At 29.4% G+C, this 19,578-nt stretch overlaps 1 protein-coding gene across 10 annotated transcripts in view; it reads right to left on the minus strand.

Moving 5' to 3' along the window:
- LOC129921080 (protein NDRG3) overlaps positions 1 to 19,578 on the minus strand; it is an 88,941-nt gene that overhangs the window by 14,624 nt on the left and 54,739 nt on the right. For 7 of the 10 annotated variants that reach the window (XM_056002730.1, XM_056002729.1, XM_056002731.1 and 4 more), the window contains 3 exons: positions 4,328 to 4,414; positions 3,240 to 3,430; positions 2,970 to 3,090 (listed from right to left, as the gene is read on the minus strand). In XM_056002730.1, the coding sequence (XP_055858705.1) occupies positions 2,970 to 3,090; positions 3,240 to 3,430; positions 4,328 to 4,414 (399 nt within the window). The remainder of the gene's footprint in view (positions 1 to 2,969; positions 3,091 to 3,239; positions 3,431 to 4,327; positions 4,415 to 19,578) is intronic. The other 3 variants (XM_056002733.1, XM_056002732.1, XM_056002739.1) reach the window with 1 other exon arrangement.

Raw genomic sequence — 19,578 nt, forward strand, 5'->3', positions numbered from 1 at the left:
CTATAATAGACTTTGTAGGAAGAAGGGGACCATGTTACTGAGCTGCAATATAAGGTTAAAAAATAAAGCATGGTCACCAGGTGAACATATTGCAAAGGCAAAATCCATCTTCCTCACGTGAAGGAGAAAATGATATTGGATATTTTCGAGGTGGATTTAAAGCTAGGGGGCTATTATAGCGGATTACAAGCGGAATAGACGAATTTTCTCTTAGATATTTTAAGGGCTTACAAAACGAGAAACCTTAATACGAACAACATTCGAAAAACAAAATAATCTGACGACGTTGCTGACAGGCTATAAGTACTGGTATTGATTTAATTAAGTGGTGAATATCAAGATTCTGTCATTGACCAATAACAGCTATTGCATTTAAGCAATACATACAGAATTTTAAAGATATCAAAACAATTTGAAATTGAGCGAAGACATTACCAGACAAAAATTTAATTTAGGAGGAATGAGTGTGATAAATAGCGGAATGCAACTGACTACACGAGATGATCAGGAACTATATCCCAATTTTTAAATTTGATTGTATTATTTTGGGCTTAATGATGAACTTAATTTGATTTTATGGAAAACAGAACTGCACCCAATTAATAAAATCCTCGAGTGTAAATTTGTAATCCACAGAATCAGGGAATAGGCAAAACCAAATGCAAAAAAATTGGTCATTTTATCAATGGTTCCGTAACCTCAAAAAGAAAATTAAGAAAATATACATTTTTATAAAAACAAAAACTAACAACAAGAATTGGTAGAATTTTTTTTTCCTTTTGTTGACGAAAGACTAGAAATCCTGGGTTCCAACATGTAGCTTGATACAACCAAGACAAATCGATAAAATCACCAATTTAACAGTTAAAGCCTGCTACGGAATCAAAACTGAAACGATTGCATTTTTGTTCTAAGTTAGGGTTAGCTAAAATGGAAGAGTGTATATTCGTTTAACTGAGAAGAGTGGTTTATGTTTTTATTCAATTTAAATTGACTCCAATCGCAAACGGGATAAAACTAGGCAAATTAATTTGTTAATTTACTCACATTTGTATACTCGCTACGACATGACCAAACTTTCTAAATTGATTATTTTGGAAGGATATCTAAAATTCGACTATGATTTCCACAAAGAATAAAGAAGTGTCGCCACTGATTTGCTAGATTTTAGCCATCGTTGGATGAAAAATAAATTTGGTCAAGGATGATAGCTACCGATTAAAGCTTCAGTTAAAAATGAGAGAAGTCGAGTCTATTGACTGTTCCTAGTTTCTAGATTTAAGGGGGGAAATCCCTCTGGAATTTTTTATTTTTGCATTATTTTTTTTTTGCGTAATAAATTTATTTATCAACCGAAGAAACTATTTTCAGTGGTCTTAGCCTTAAATGAAGCCTCAAAAGTGCCTAGATAGTCCCGAAACCAATGCGCTCCGAACCTACCATAGTACGAAAACGAAAACTTTAAACGCATTTTTTTCGAAACTAGTTTTTTTCCGCGCCGTGCAATGTAACTCAAAAACTAATGAAGCTTTCGACTTGAAATTTGAAGCAAATTACTCCTTAACTTATTGGCCACAACATGAACCTAAAAGTTGAATAAAATTTGTACAGTAAATATTTTTTTAACTACTTCTTTGTAAAAAAAAACATGGTTTTTTTTCGTTTTTTTGATTTCTAATTTTTATTTTTCATTTAAAAAAAATAAATTTAGGTTCATGCAATGCGTACTAATATCGTCCAACGGAAAAAAATTTCCTTTTTGATTTAAGATCATTTCCTGGACCTGTGCATTGCACGGCGTAAACTAGAGGCGTCAACTTTGAAAAGCTCCAGAGCCGCCATTTTGTTATTTTTTCATTTCAAAAAAATTTTTTTCAATACTTGATAATGTCAGTAATATCTTGTCTTTTTCCAAATTTTAATAAGTGCTTTCAGTTTTTCATAAAAAAATAGTGAAAAAGGTGTCGTCTGGAGGGATTTCCCCCCTTAAGGGGTAGTAATTATAAAGTGCATTCAAAGGATGGAAAAATCTACTAAGAATTACAGATGGGAATTTAAACCTGTCATGAGGAGAATAAAATACGGTAATTGACACGTTGTTTGTACTAAAAGTTTGGAATTTAAACTTTTCCAAAATGTTGAACGACGAAAATAACAAACTATTTGCTCTTAGGTCAACAATCTTTTCTAACTTTTCTATGATGATTAAAATCCGTAAAACCCACGGATTCTAGTGCATTTCCATCGAAGTGTTTAAAGCAGCAAAAGATGAATTTTTCTCATAATTTGTAACATGAAAAATGATTACCAAAAATAGTTTAGATTACTTCGAAAGAAAGATTCGTTGAATGATGTTGATCCAATAACGGGGGAGATTGGTGGACAAAAAAATAATGACAAGCTTCAAGTACATTACTCGATTTACGTTTTTTTTTTGTTTAATTAACTTGTTGAATGTATGGACATCAACGTTTTAGCTAAGTCCGTGCCCATCATTAACCCAGATAAATAAGGGTACAGAGGAATATCCTTCCCTAGCTTGGGAACGACTCCAACTAACTTTGTGCGTGCAGCTGGAGAAAATTAGCTAAGGCCAAGGTTCTTTGATATTAAGACGGAATTCTCAAAATTAATTTTGGAAAAGAAAGTAGTATTTTAAAGTAGTTTGTGTATTTCTTTCTTCTACGTGCATATGTAAATCAAATTATATTAAAGGTTTAAATGATCAAACATATGTATGTAATAGTAATACATAGTATCTCTATTAGGTAGTGTATATCTTACCTTTCACCAAAAGGTAGTCAAATATCAAGTACATAAATTCATAAGTTTGAACTGGTTAAAGTTTCCTCTTAAAGAAAAAACAAAAAACTCATCAGACATAAAAAAAAACGGAAAACTAAAATAACACCCTCAACTTACAGAATACAAAATACAAAACAAAAAAAGTTTCATGTTATTTAACTTACTCTTCTGGCAGAGTTGGTGCACCATCTTCTTGACCTGGTGCTGTAACATGGTACACACAAAAGTTATTCAATATCTCCCGCATTTCTGGATAATTGAAAAATCCAGAAAAACTCGTTGCATCTAAAAGAGAGAAAAGGAGGATTAATATTGAAAAACAAAAGAATGAAATACAATATACCACACAATGAATGACACCATTCTATACACACAAACCCAAAGTGTATTACGTAAAATGGGTATATCTATCTCTCTATAAAGATAGTACTTACAGTTCAATCCTAAATCATGATACGTCAATATAGCCGACTTCTTTGGATCACCTTGTATTGCTACTTGAATTTCACCTTTATCCGTTGGTACACGCTTCTGCTCACAATGGTCAACGATAGAATCACGTCGATTGAATTGCAATTGAACCGAACGTAATTCAATATCATCCATTGGATCAACTGGCATTGTGCTGTTTAAAAAAAAAAATAAAAATTTATACCATTAGAAGATGAATGATATATAAATTATATTTGTTTTTTCTATTTATGTACAATCAATATTATAAATGGAACATAAATTTTTGTACCCCTTCGGTTAGGTTGGGGTTTTTTTTTTGTGAGAGATAAGACAGAGATATAAAAATATATAAAAATGTATAAAAGACACAACTTAAACTCCAGTAAAAAAAAAATAAATTTCAAAAAAATGAAAAGACTTTCAGACACGCACAGGTGGCATTTTCTAGCGTGTGGACATCTGTAACTTCTTCCAGCAGCATACTATATTTGATATGGAACTTGGTTGTACTATTTTTTTAATTCCATTGCACTACAGAGTTTTGTTGTTGATGTTTTTTGTTTTATTAAAACGCAGTGTTTTATTTATTACTTTGTATTTCATGCGCTCAAAGTGCAGCTCTACAGTGTGGTTTTTAAATTTTTTATATCAGTGAAGTGGAAGAAAAATAAAAATTTATTAAATGAAAAAGTTTAGGGCCAACAATGCTCTCCTGTGGCACTTCACCGCACATCGAGAAATAAAAGTTTCTATCTTCTTTTCTATGTCAGTCAAGATAGAGAGACAAAGACAGAGAATGGGAAAAGTTTTAATTTCTTTATTTGTATTTTTTTTTTTTCGGTATTCGGTTCACCTTAACAAACTTTTGCATAAGTTTTTTGTTTGTTTTCAAGTTAAGTGTAAGAAAAAAAACAACACACACAAAAAAAAATGAAGGTATCTCATCGCTTCTTTCTTTGTTGAGGATTTTTGAGAACAACAAAAAAAAGAAAACGGAACATCGACAACACAGAGAAACAATAAATTTTAAAAGACACTATAATAAAATAAAAAAAAACACCTATCTTACCCAAGTAAACGTGCCTCCTCGGCAGTGTGTGCTGGTGCTGATGGCATCTTAGTGTTCAGTAGTGTCTTACCAGTTTTGTCCCGATCTCTGAAATAAATACTATAAACATGCAAGCAAAGGATCTTTCCAAAAACAAAAAATTTGTATAAATTTTTTTTTAAATCTAAAACTAAGTTTTTTTTTTATTTTTTATTTAAATTTACACTAAAAATTAAGTGTTAATTTTTTAAATATTTTCTGTTAATTACAATTTACAAATCAAAGACTTAGTAGAAGAAGAAGTTAGAATAGTTAGCGAAAGAAGAAAGCAAACTTAAAAAGTAGTCATATAGTGTAAGAGTGTAAGTGGTAGGCAGAGAATTAGAGAGATAGACAGAGAAATAGGATGGATATAAAGTAAAAACTCAAAGAAATAAAATAAAACAAAAAAATAAGGAAACATAAAATTAGGCGCCATCCTAAAAAGGATAATAATATTTTGTCGTAGTCAGCTATTTTACGAGAATGTATATGTATATGAAACTAAAAACAAAAAAATACTTCATCGCAAATGCGGTGGTGGTGTTGGTCATAATAAAATTTATGAGCCAAATGTTGTACCTTGAATATGTATACTTTTTTTTTGCTTTGTTTTTGTATTTTTATGACCGTTGTATTAGCTCAAGCGGAAGGAAATGTAAGCCCGCCATCATTGAATTAGAAAAGATAAAAATCCTTGTGTCAGAAAACAAAAAAAAAAGAGAATGATGAGTAGTGTAGTCGTAGTAATCGCAAGAGAGAGAGAGAATGATGACGAATCGTGCAAATGAGAACATTTATATGTTTTGTGATGTGTGTGGATTTTAATATTTTTTTGTTGTGTATTTTGTTTAGCCGCAAAAAATTAAAGAAACAACAATAACAACAATATAAAAATACATATACCAAAAAGAACAGCAGAAGCTAGAGCAGAAAGAATGAGAATATTATTTCATTCATTTTATAGCCGAGACTCAAACCACAAAGCAGATAATTTAACTGAAAACAACAACAAAAAATTGCCCCAAGAAAAACTTACATTTTTGTTTCTTCTATAAATTTTTGTTATTTCCCAAATAATTCAAGTAAATTTTTGTTTGACTTTTTCAAGTTTATCAAATTGATTTTTTTTAAGAGATAGAGAGAGAAAGAGCGTAACATTGGTCATCGTCGTCATAAAACATAGTCAAGATAATGTGGAAAAAATTTACTTGTTTAGGGATGTACGATGGAAAACCTTCAAAGAATTTCTTTTTTTTTTTTTGTCAGGTCAATTAGGGACAAACATTTTGATGTGTTTATTTAACAAAGAGATTGGTCTAACAAAAAAAGAGGAGTAAAAGTTTATGGGTATTGGGTATATCTATAGATAAAAGTTCTTTTTGTGGACTACATGGAATATGAACTATTTTGACTTTATTTTATGGGTTTGTGTATGTTATGTGTGCAGAAACGATACTTCGAATTCTTTGATGGTAAAGTTAAAAAAAAAGTTTTTATTTGTTTTATTGACTTGTGAAAATGCATTAGGTAGTAATGAAGATTGAGTGATAAATTTCATGGTGACCAGAGGTTGTGTTTTAAACAGAAAAGATGACAGTACCTATTCATATTTTTTTAAATGATAAAAATACTCGTATTTCATAAATGTATTTATTTATCTTTAATTGTTTTAAAGAAAATGTTACTCATACACCACAGTGACCCTAAGATTTCGAAGACGAAAAGAGTAGATTGAGATCGCATTTAATAAAATTCTAAATCTTAAAATTTACCATACACATTTGTTGGTTTTTAAATAAATAAATTAAGTAGATTTAAGCTTAGTACGTAAGATTTTAAGATCTTACAATATTGTTAGTGAGAAATGTGTGAACTTACATTTTTATCTGGCAATTTTGTAAGAAATGTCATTTTAAGCACTGGACAGACTGCAATCATAAAATAAAATTGTTTGGTATCTAAGAACTATTTGTCAGTTGACTATATCTCTATCACATGTTGTAGTTTAAGGGTTTTGAAATTTTTCAATTAGACGTCAAAATACTGTCGGAACTTTTTGAGCCAGAAAAATGATTCCCACTCAAGCATTTTTCTGGTTCTTATTTGACAAACGAAAATTTTCCAACCGTATGAACAAACAATTTTCAAACTGACAACATTTTATGAAAATTAATTGCAATTAATAAATTTGCAAAACTTTGGGGCAAGTGTGAACAGAAAATAAATTATTGTAAGATACCTTTTTCCTTAAAAAGTTATTTTGAAATCTTTCTAAATTTTTGGGTAGCTAATTTAAGTGCTATTAAAATAACAAAAATATAGTTATTAAAACTTAAATTTTAATTTAATACATTTTTTTAAAGATTGCTTTAGAATAGTGGAAACAAAATTGCAAAAATTAAGATAACACTAAATATTAATAATGGCCATTTCAGGAATTCTACTTTGTAATTTTTTAAGTTTTAAAACTAATCAATTCTCGAAATTAGGATTAAAGCCGTTCATAAAACCATAGTTTGTTCTATCTTGCTATTGACTGTTTTTTGTATACACTTTTACATACCAAATTTAAAAAAAATTCACTCATTTTGTTTTGTTACTTCTAAATTTAAATCTCCATAATGTGGTAACCCTCTAGTACCTTACTGCTTCCATATTTATGTAAAAAGATATCATAATTTCAGTTTATTTTACTATGATAACTTTTAACGACCAAAGTTATTTATCCTGTTTTACGGAGCGAATCGATACATAAACATAAATTCGATTAAATGATGGAAAAGGTTATTAAAATATTGGTAAGAAGATAACCTATTTATGATTCATGATTCTTATATATTATATTAATATTGATTCAGAATAATTTAATGCATATAATTTTTAAATGTGAAATATAAAATAATTTTGAAAATAACGAATTTTTAACGAATATTAAATTAAATAAACTACGCCGCCGGTAGATAAACCTGCATTTTTTAGCATTTTGATCTTTTCAACTCAATTAAAATACATTTTTTTAATATTAAAAGTGAATAATAAATTATTATTGTTTGTCAATTAAGAATCAAAATTATAAAATAGATGCAAGAAATCGTATTATCTATTTTATTGTTTTCAATTATTGTCTTAAGGTAAAACATACAAAAAGTCCGTGAACCCCAGGGCCGTGAGCTTTGGGCATTAGAAGGGGAGTCAAGATTTCCTCATTTTTCCTCTTTTTGTATTTCGTTAATATTTTTAAGAAAGTTTAAAAAAAAAAAAAATAACAAGTTTTTCAAAACTAAAATTGAATTCGCAGATTTTTGTAGTATTAACCGATCAATTTGATGCTTACAGGATCTTTTTCAGGACAATGTCCCAGTAAAAAAAAAATGAAACCTTGTAAGATGAATTTAAGTTTTTTTTTAGTTAATCATGTCCTATGTGCTGCAGAGAGACAAAATGTTCATTTTCAGTTTTCTTAGAATGAAAGCGGTAGAGTTTCGATACCAATTAATTTCACCTTAAGGTATGCGGTGTTGAAATTTGAGCATTTTTTTTTTTCTTATTTAAAAAAAAAAAAAAAAAATCTTCATCACATCATTATGTTACAGGTGTGGCATTGAAAAGTTTGAAAAGGGATTAGCTTGTTGATAAGTTAAATTTTTATCACTTTGAGAAACAATAAAATGCAAACAAAAGGTCGTTAGTATTGTTTTAGATGTACGCACTTTCGATTTTTTTTTAAATTGACTCTTTTGATTCTTAATTTCATGCAAAATTTTATCGAGATATTATTGTTTTCAAAGTGGTTTTAGATTCATAGAATTTACTGCAAATATAGCACACTTTCGATAGGTCCGACAAAATTAAATGCAAATTGTTTTCAAATTGGTCAAAATCTTAACAACCTTTTTTATATGGCAAAATATCCCAGAAAAGAAAATTATTCAAATCTGACAAAGTTGAAAATATTTGAAAAGCAATATTTTGAACACTATTAGGCAGATGGTTTTTGTTTTTTTGCATTGGCCGGAATACATTTTCATGGTACATTGAAAAATTTAATTTTAAGATCTTAAGTAATCAAAAACTTCTGATATTTTTTTTTTGTTTTTTTTTTCACAAAGTTTCTGTCGAAACACGTGGTCGAAACTTATTATGCATTACATACCGCGGCCATTACGAAATACAAATCAGAATTTCTGGTTATAGCAATATTTTGCTCAACAGAATATAAAAAGTTAAATCCAACTAAAAGTAAGTGGATCAGGGCCTTGTTTTAGTTATTGTTTTCAATTTTTACTTATTTTTATGAATTATTGTAACTGGCGCTTTTTATGATTAATCAAGCCTCACATACACCAAACTTAAAAAAAAAAAAAATAAGGTGCCCGCTTTTACTCGAATGTAAAGTAAATTTTTACACTTTTTGACGAACTATTAGGTACTTAAAACTTAATTTTTAAATACATTTTTATCGAAATGTACTACAAAATATTTCACAGAAAAAGTATTACAAGTATTTTATATAGACAATTTATTTTGAAAGTTTGGTTTTCTTGAAATAATGTTCCCATGTCCACAAAAAAAAATATTTTTTGTCTCTTAACTTACAACATTTTCTTTTTGAACTTCCGGAAAGTGCGTAAAAGTAAATTTTTAATACTTTGTTGTTTGAATTTTCGCATTTTTGTACTTGAAAACAGCAATTTACACTTTTTATTTTGATTTCTAAATGTTGAAAAAAATTACTAAAATATAAAAATATTAATTTTTTTTTAAATACGAGAGATATTTATTCAAGGCAATAATTTTAAAATATTCGTTCTTGACATATAAAGGATTAAACTGTTACTCAGTAAATTTCATTGAATTAAAAACGTTACTAACTTACTTGAAGAATAAATGATTTTCGAGTATCAAACAATCTTTAAAACAAACTTTAAACCGAACTCAATGCTTCTTTAAATGTGCATTTACCCGTATCCTACGAATGATTGGCTAAACGATATTTCAATTCAATATTTTCTTGCGCAAGTAAAAACAAAAATTCTATCAAACAAAAATAATATAAGAGGTAATCTTCTTTGCACTGATAACTTGTACAAACAAAACAACAAATTTTACGACATCAACACTTCTTTTATTCTCAAAACAGTAAACACCAGTTTTATCAGAACCAGAAGACAAAACAAAAACACCGCACACTTTCGATTCTTTTGTCATCTAAAAAGCTTGCTTAAACCCGATTTAACCCCATCAAAGGAGCCCGAACTAGTTCATTGCAGGTTGCAGAGAGTTGTTAAAACAACATCTAAAGCTACATCAAGCCTCAATTTACTCCCCTCTCTGATTAAATGTTTTTGATTAGCCCTTTTACCTCAACACAATTCAATTAGCAACAAACTTGTCTATAATGTCATTAAATCATTAAGTTAATAAATTTCATAACAATAAAGTTACACCAAATCTCATGTAATTTAGATGCATTCAAAAAAAAAAAAAAAAGTTTCCATTCTATTAGTGTTAAGAAGCCCTGGCAATTCGGTCAAAACTGGTTAAAACTGACCAATTCATCTTCCACTCTAACAAGACAATTTCGATTTCATTCAATTTCAGTTAGAATTGAACACGAACAAGGGAAGCCAGTTGTGATGTCTTGCATTCGCCATACAACTGCTGTGCTGTTATAGTCACCATTGCAAAATGGCCTCGAGTTGAATAGGAGTATTTTGGAGAGAAGTGGAAGAACAAACTCATCAAGATATTTTGGATATCAGCCAAATAGCTGATGATTCCAATTTCTCGTATGTACTCGAATCCAATCTCCCAATACATTAACTCGGGTAGGTAGGTACAATTGGTTTGGTTGCAATTTTACTTTTCGGAACTGGCACTGGGAATCGGTAGGTAGGTATACTTGGGACTGAGGCAAATGGGAAATGGGGAAAGATATGGAAGTAAATTTATTCGATTTGGAACAACTTCCTGGGAGCTATTACAAATGCACAGCACGTTTCATACGTTCTTCTGCCGGCATATAAATGGCGATGGAGACGACCGACGACAACGACGAGGGTACCTTCTATACTATACTAGCTTAAGCAAGAGTGCAAAAGAACACTTTGGCTAAGCTATCACATACGTTCTTGTTTTTGTTGTTGTGTCGTCTGACGTAACCGAATTGGAAAGGTTAAGGAACTTGTGTGTGTGTATGTATTTGCTCTGGGATTTCAATATAGGGGTTTTCTAATTTTTTTTTGCTGCTGTTCTTTATTTATTTATTTATCATAATGGGGATTTCACATGGATTTTGCTAGACAGTGAGATGGTTTAAACAGAAACAAAAAAAAATAAAAACAAAGACAGTTTGGAGAATGAAATTTATGTGAGCTTTTTGGGTTGTATTTCGCGATGGGATGAATTTTAAAATGTAGGTACAGCTGTTTGACAGCTGACTTGGTAAATTAATTTTTTACGTCGTAGGAGATATTGTTTTTTTTTTTTAAATAAAATTTCAAGACGTTTGTTGGTAGAAAAGTCAGTAACATGTTAAAAAGAAAATTCTTAAAGACTGACTTCTAACCTACAAAACTTTAAAAAAAATTATAGTATCTTATTAAGATTTTAAGAAGAAATAAAACTTTGAACTTTATGTCTGAATATCTTGGAAAAAAGTTCTTCTTGTCGATAGAAACTGTAGTGAGCCAACTTTTTAGTATTTTGAGATAGGTTTAAAAATCTATTGATTAAATTTGTATAAGTTATTTTTTTTTTTTTTTTGCAAGACAGGTGTCACTCAGTTTTTTTATATCTTCTTATCAAAAAAAGATCTTTAACTAATATTATGAAATTAAATATTAAATATAAAAGAGGATCCCATGTGAAGGGCTGCGTCGCGACGCGTCGCTGAGAGGGCATTTTTTTTTTTTTTAACTATGAAAATCTAGTTTGTGCTGTATAAGCTTATTTTCCCAAAACCAATATACCGCCTCAATTTCAATGAAAATTATATTATTTCTTGTCATACAGAGCATTAATAAATTTTTGTAGCAGTTTGCACAACTTAAAATTTTATTTTCTCAAACAACAGAAAATTGGTCGATACCAATGGCCTAACTTTTCTGAAATTCACTTTTTGGCCGCCATTTTGGATTTCAGTTTTTGTCAAATATCACGATTTCTATTAGTTGTAGAAATTAATTGGACCAGGGTCGATAATTTTTGAAACCAAAAAAAATCATAGTAGAATGAAACACATTGGAAAAGGAGGTGAACATGATGAAAACTAAAGGAAAAATACATTACGGGCGAGCCGAGTTCGGGAAGTGGGTGGGCCAAAATTGTAAACAACGATAAAAAAAATTTTTCGAATTCAAGCTTTTTTCATTTTTTGCATTTTACGAGAACATGTTCTATAGTATACTAATGTAAATGTTTTTTTTACACCATCAGAAAATAGACATTTTAACGAACGAAATGCCCACCAACTTTTTGAAAAAAGCTGATATTTTGACACGTGAATTTTCGATTGAAAATTAGGGTGTATTTTTGGTACTAAGTCAAAATAAGGTAAACAAATTAATATTTTCAATCAAATAAATTACAGTGCATTTGGGGACATAATAAGGTAAGTTTTCACCAAATTTCGTAGAAAAATTTTTGTTTTTGAAAAAGTTAAAAATAAAAAACCAAAAACTCGGTTTTTTTGAATTTTTCACATAAATTTTGAGGTTATGTAAAAAAATTGTTGATACAAAAGTTGTAGATCTTATTATTACCTACAACTTTGCCATACAATTTTTTTCTATATGACTTGTAGTTTTTCCTGAAATCGAGATATATCATTTTTTTACCAATAAAAACTCAACCCATCCACTTCCAGAACTTGGTTCACCCGTTATTTATTTTTCCTTTCATTTTTATCATATTCACCTCCTTTTTCAATGTGTTTCATCCTACTATGATTTTTTTGTACTTTTTAATGTTTTTGAAAGAATCGGCACTGGTCTAAATGTAGTAATACAATAAATGTAGTAACTAAAATTTTTCATGTTTTCTATCTGGACAAATTTTTTGATATTATCGATATTTCGAAAGTTCTTAAAAATAATAATAAATTTTAAGAATTTTTTTTAATTGATTAAAAAAAATAGTTTTTTTATAAACAAAATATAAAAAATAAATGGGTATAGACTATAGGTATATAGTATTAATCGACAGAAAAATAAAAAGTTTCTAAATATTCATCGATCCGTTTTCAAAGAATTGATTTATTTCGTTTATTTCAGAAACGACATAAGTCCATCGACTTAAAAGGCTTAAAAACCCGCTGAGACTTAAAAAAAAAGTTTATATTGTAAAGGTTTTTAAATGCATCTTAGGCTAGATTATAACTCAGCATACTCTAAATTTGAAGAACAGTTTTTTTGTTGCTCCTGAAAAGTTTATGCTCATGGACTTATGTATGTCGTTTCTGAAATAAAACATCCAGTTACAAAAACGTTTTTGTACTAAAATTTTCGATGAAATTGGTTTCGTCGTTTTAGAGAAAATCAGGTATTAAGAAAGTAGTTTCGATATGTCTGCTATTTTCTTTTCTTTTTTTTTGTAAAACAAAGGCTTACAACGAAAAGTATATTTATCTTTTTTTTTAAGATTAGGGTCATTCAATAAGTGCCATTATTCGATTTCCAAAATTTTGGATTTCGAAATGCTGTAATTGATAAAAAAAAAATGTGAAAAATGGAACATTTTTTGGAATACAGAATTTCAAAGTCCAGAAAAAATGTTTGTTTAAAATTAAAAGTTGTAAATAAAAATTTCCAACTCTAACGCATTTACAAAATTTTAATCAGAATTTTCGACTTACAGACTTTGAAAAACAGAATTCTGAATTTACAGAATTAAACTTATGTTTAAACAAAAAATGTCAATCAAAATAAGCCCTGTTCCTTTGGAGGTGGTAAATTATACTCATCAGCACTTTACTAGCGATTTTCAATGGAATGAACATTCAACCACATCAATGCTTTTTTTAAAGATTTAAGACAATTTATTCGCAAGCTACAAATCTTTCAAAGATTAATGTTTGTTTCTGATAGCTATACTTTTTATTGACATGTTTTGTGTTCGTTCAATTATTAATAAGTAACATAAAGATACATTTTTATACACAACTAATGTTGTTATAATCAAAGCAGCGCCATGCCTGGTTGTACAAATTACCTTATAACCTCGTGATTCCTGAATAAAACAAACAAATAAACCATATTCCTATCCGATTTGCCAAAAACTTTTCTCTCCATAAATAACAACAAAGCCATGGATTACCTCTGAAACAAGGGAATTAACTAAAGTAACGAATTAATTCCACAAAAAACTTTCCAACTGACCCATTGTTTAGAAGTTAACTTTCCAAAAAAAACAACAACAGCAAACAAAAATTCTGAGATGAAACTTTTACTTGTTACAAAATTCCACTAAATCAGACTTCATTGGCTTACATTAAATTGGATCTCGTTCAACTTAATTTTGTGTGCCCAGTTGTTTAATAAATAATAATTCCAATAACCCATTTCATCCTTAACTAACGTCCTTTATTCAAATAAAAAAAAAAAATGAATACAGAACATGAACAAAACTGAGATATTTTCAGAATGAGACAAAAGGAAAGGAGAAAAAAAATTTGGCATCAGGAAAAGCAAGTTATAATAACTTTACATCCTTCCCACCACCAACCCCATCATAAATAACCTTAAATTGCTTTCATCGTTAAAACTCTTGTCCATGTTCGGACGATACCAAGTACATTAACCCAATATGGAGAGAGTTCCACTGTAGTACATTCCAAAAAAAAAAAAAACCATAACCTAACTTTTTTGGCCTTTGTTCAAACAAAAAATTTATAATTTGAATACATCGCATATTCTCGATGATAAATGGCTTTATTACTCTGCTCGGCCTCATTCCTTATCATCTGACTGACCTTTCAAAAAAAATTTCATCCCAAAATTCCTTTCACTCAGTTATTGGCTATTGGCAAGTTGATTGACCATCGTCATTTCTTCTATTTGCCACGCCTTGACGATTCACAAAAAAAAAAAAAAAAAAAACAGAAAATATAAGCTTTCGTGTTTTGAAATGTATGACAGTCGATATAAAGATATCAAAATAAATAATTTGATTCGTTAGTTACGACCTTAGAGATGGAAAATGACTAATTGCTTCTGCTAGAATACGATTGCTCAAGCTTACTTCTCTCAGTCAAGGCGTTAATTGGATGTTAACTGTATCGTCATGCAATGCAGTAAAGTTTGACGTAATATGGATATTTTTGTTCTTTAACCTTTAAATTTATTAATAATTTAATAAATCACAACATGAAACGTTATTTGAATACTGGGAGTTTTTAAGGCAAAAAATAATCCGAAAAAGAAATGGTTCACCGATAAAAACCCCTGTCGAATTCAGCAATTCCAAGAAAAATAAAAATTAATTTTCAAACTAATTGAACAGAACTTTCATGGAAAAAGTTAATAATAAACCTGTTTTCAGTGAGAAATACGGTAATTTAACGATGTTGAGAACTTAAAAGTAACGAGTTTACCAATGAAAAAACGAATCACTATTATTTGAAATAGTTTTGAAGATTGTTACATCGTCCACGGCAATGAAACACATAAAGTATTTTAACACAAATCGTGGGTCGTTTATTAATAAAATGAAAATGATAGGACCTAAATGACTACCCTGTGGGATTCCAATATGAAGGGTCCAGGGGACAAACGGACAATTTTTTGTCAAAAATAAACTAATGATGAGGTCTTATAGTATTTACTAAGCACTATCTAATGGGATCCTTTCTTTTATAAAACAAATTTAAGCCTTGCTGAAAAAATAAATAAAATTTGTGCTTTTAGTACTAAGTTGTATGGAGAACAAAATTTTAAAATGCGGTTTTCTCAAAACTTATGCTCTTTTTTCCCTGGACGACCCTTCATATTTATTTTGAACTTTTGAACCCCTCTACAAAATCTCATTATCAGTTCTTGGTGCTTAAGTTATCGTACTTTCCCCTCAAATGTTTCTGTTTTACTTGAGTAAAACTAAAAATGCGAAAAAAGATAGATTAAAATGGCCATACTTCGGTTAATTTTCAATGAAAAAAATTTAGTGAGTACAGCATTTTGAAGGAAATTTAATCTTCTTTTTTTCTTTGGAGCAATGTTTATGTCTGGAAATGGAAATTTTTTTTTTCAATTTAAAAAAAAAAACATTATTCTAATAGGAAATTCAATTCTCTACAAAAAGAGAGCAATATAGTAAAATTTTGCTCGGTTTACGAGATATATTGAAAAAACCAAAAAGGGGGCTTTTACACCCCTATCTTCAGTTTCAACCCTCTCATTTAATAGCACTCCGCGGTTTTATCTTCTCTTGTAACCCATTGAACGATTCCTGCAATAAAAACGCGTGAACGTCTTAGTTCCTTTCTAAATGACATAATCAATTTATTAAAATATATCAATTGGTCAAAGTTTTCAGCCATTTTGTCAGATTTTCAGAGCTTAAAAAAATCAGATCATTAAATTCATGGAGCAATTAATACCAACCAAACATTATGAAGCACTATTGAATATCGCAGAGACTTGAAATTTGGTGAAAGACTAGAGGTGGTAGTTTCTGGATAAGAAAAATTTTCATACATATTTTAGGTTTTCTTTTCAGGGGGCGTAACAACCGCCCATTTTTGACTTTTGTATTTCAACATGTGGAGAATTTGGGTTCATTTTTAACAATTATGATTTTGTTCACATTATTAACTTTTCCGAAAAACTTAGAAAAAGCTCAATATAACTATACAAATTGTAAGAAATAGGCGACCATTTTTAACTTTAAACATTTTTATTTTTGTACACATAATGGGCTTTTGAGTGCGTATTGACTGGTAAGACGGTTTTTATATACCGATTGTTGAAAAAATATGTCGATTAGTAAAAGGCCAACTACTTTAAATATAATTTTAGATAATATGGATTATGTAAAAATATCGATATTTTTAGAAGATTGAGTTTCCGATGATAAGTTTTCATGGCAACAAAGACATTATAATGAGTAGTGATTTAGGGAAGGCGCGAACTTGAAAAATTACATTTGCTTGTACGTAGTTAGGAAAAAATTGGCTTCTTTATTCGCGGTCGTATCAACGTAACTGGCAAAATTAACCATTAAATTTTGAGGTAGTATTTTCGTGATTAAAACTAAAATTGTATATAATATTTCCAAAAGGACACATCTCCGAATTTTAATCAAATGTACTTTTTGAGGGTGCTTTTTCCGAATTTGAAAAGGGTTTTTGTCTAAAAAAATTTCTTTTCAGTATAATTTAATGGGATATAAAACAATAAACACAGGTAAGTAACCTTGAGACTCCAGTATTTTTGATTGTTCTAAGTCCCATCATATTTTATTCTAAGTCCACTTTTTATTTAAGGAAAGTGCGTACTTGTATAGGAATAGTTCTATGTCCAATTTTGGGTTTTTTGTTTTAAAAAAATATTTAAAAATAGTATGGGAACGGGTCGTTATTCTGTATTCCAAAATTCTGTATGACCAGAATTCTGTATTTCAATAAAAAATTCTGTATGAACATAATTGTGTTTTCCATTATTCTGCTTTTCTATTATTCTGTATTTCAAAATTCTGTAAATCCAAAATTCTGTTTTCAAAATTTTGGAAATGCATTATTCTGCTTTTTGGAATTCTGTATATTCCAATCCTATACTTCTTTGTCCTGCCTGTTGCCTGTTGTCCTGTTGAACAATTTCTATTAAATTAACAAACAATTTAAAATGCAGAATTTTGGAATACAGAATTTTGAAATACAGAATTTTGGAATACAGAATTTTGGAATCCGAATTTTGGCACATACAGAATTTCGACCCCAACCCAAATAGTATGCACCTACGAATGAGGTAAACTTGTATGGTTTTTTCAAGAGAAAAGAACAAACTTTAGAAAAAACATAACTTGACTGGCGAACGAACATAAAAATGTCGCTTTAAACCAATTTGAAACTTAAAAATCGTTCCCTGTAAAAATTGCCTTTTGTGAGTTAGAACAATTTTGCTCTACGCCGACGCTATATAGTTTTTTGAAAAAGTATTTTTCACTTTAAATGTTCGTACTTTCCTCTGATTGAAAAACCCTCTGTAGGCACACCTCTTTTTTGTGACGTGATAGGCACACGGGTGCGAATTTGGTTCATACTTTTTCATGTCGTTACAACTTTTTTCGGTCTCAATATTTGTGCCCTTAATTATGAAAGTGGACTAAGTCACTCCTAAAAATGGCATCAAATCTAGCCTAAAAATAATTATTATTTAAGGGGTAAAGTTTATTTGAAAGCTAAATTGCAGTAAATAAACTTATTTATTGCTCCTCTAGTGATTTCATAAAAGAAATATAATTAAATCGTTATAAGAAAATTATTATGTAAATTTTTCTTCAAACAATGTAAAAAGTGACTTAGTCTACTTTCATAATCATGGGCACATTAAAAAGAGAATCATACATGAAATTGATGTAGAATTTTCCGAGGAATTCGAATATTGTTTTCACAATTCCGAAAAACAATATTTTCACCCTAATAAAGAGACATTTTTGTGACCACTTTTTTGAAAATCGTACACCCAGAGAAAAAACGCATAGTAATTTTTAATCCGTTCTACATTGAATCAATGGTGAAAAATATATTCATTCATTTTCTAAAAATCGTCCTATGCTTAACTTACAGTTTGTCACATCAATTTTTATAAGTGAGATGGCACAGTGGTAAAGCACAAGCTTGTCAACCCACACAGAGAAAAATATGACCCGCTAAAAACTAACAGATTGCCATATTGTTTTACCGTCCATACATTTCATAAGGAAATCTTATTAAAATCAACGATTAATAAGGTTTTTTTAAGGAGATTTCTTATTATTTTTATAGAGAAAATCTTATTAAAATTTGACTGAAAAGTTAATTTTTTTTGCAACTTAGCACTACAACAAAAATCGCGATCAATATTTTCATGGCAGGTTGGTTCAGGTGGTAAGGTGGGCGACTGATGATTTGAAGTCTCCAGTTCGATTCCCAGCCTGGTCATCGTTTTTTTTATTTTTTTGCAGATTTTAAAACAATAAGGAAAACCCGATTGTTTTAATAAGGTTTCCTTCTTGGATGAAAACCATAGAGAAATCTTATTGTTTTTGTTCTATTTTATGTGGTCTATTTTTCTCTGTGCAGGTATAGCAGGTTCGATCCCCAGCGGATGTCAGTTTTACTTTTTTTTATTTTTTTTAATGTGTGAACAACTTAGATTTAAAGTGTACTACTTTGATTCAATCATTTTCCACTTTAGGCTAAAAATGTAGTGATTTTTCATTGATTCAAAGTGGTTTCGATTGATTTTACGTTGTTTTTTGGCTCAGTGTAGTTTTTTTTTTATTATTTTCCTGCCAAATTCGCACCCGTGTGCCGACAGAGGGTTAAGAATAAATTACCTACAAGTATAGATAGGGTTTTCGGAATTTTCTCGTTGGTATTTATACAAATTTTTAATATCTTTGCACCTGTGACGCTCCCCTCAGTTTTTCTTATTCCTGAGCATAGTTTTTAAAAACTATTGTACTTAAAAGAAATTAGAGAACCACTTTTATAATGAAACTTTGAGTTTTTCAAATAAAAATGCAAACAACCTCCTTTTAAAAAATAAAAATAAAAGTTTGGATAGAATTCAATAGTTTTTAGTTGACTCACAAAATTTGAAATAGGTTTGATCAAAAAGTTTAATTATCTGTTATGAAAGCTCACTTCAAAGTCACTCACTTAATCATGACTTGTAAATGCATGATCCAAAATGTTAATGTTGACTTAGGTACAAATTCGTTTCAAATTGTTCAACTATTTAATATTTAACGATAAATTTATTAAACATAAAATTTAATAAAAGCTTCAGCTGACACAAAAGTAATAATTTTTAAATTTCTCTCAATTTTCAAAAGAACACTCACATCAATTTATAAACCATTTGCTAAAATTCCCACAAAACCCATCAACTAAAATTACTGAAACATGTATCAAAAGAACACTTTACAAGAAGATTTCTTCCTTAAAACTTTTTAAATGGTCTCACTCTTACACCTTCTTCTCCAACAAAAATTAAACAACACGCATAAGCAAGTTCACGAAATTCTGTCAT

Source organism: Episyrphus balteatus, chromosome 1, assembly GCF_945859705.1.
Source record: "Episyrphus balteatus chromosome 1, idEpiBalt1.1, whole genome shotgun sequence".
Taxonomy (NCBI): domain Eukaryota; kingdom Metazoa; phylum Arthropoda; class Insecta; order Diptera; family Syrphidae; genus Episyrphus; species Episyrphus balteatus.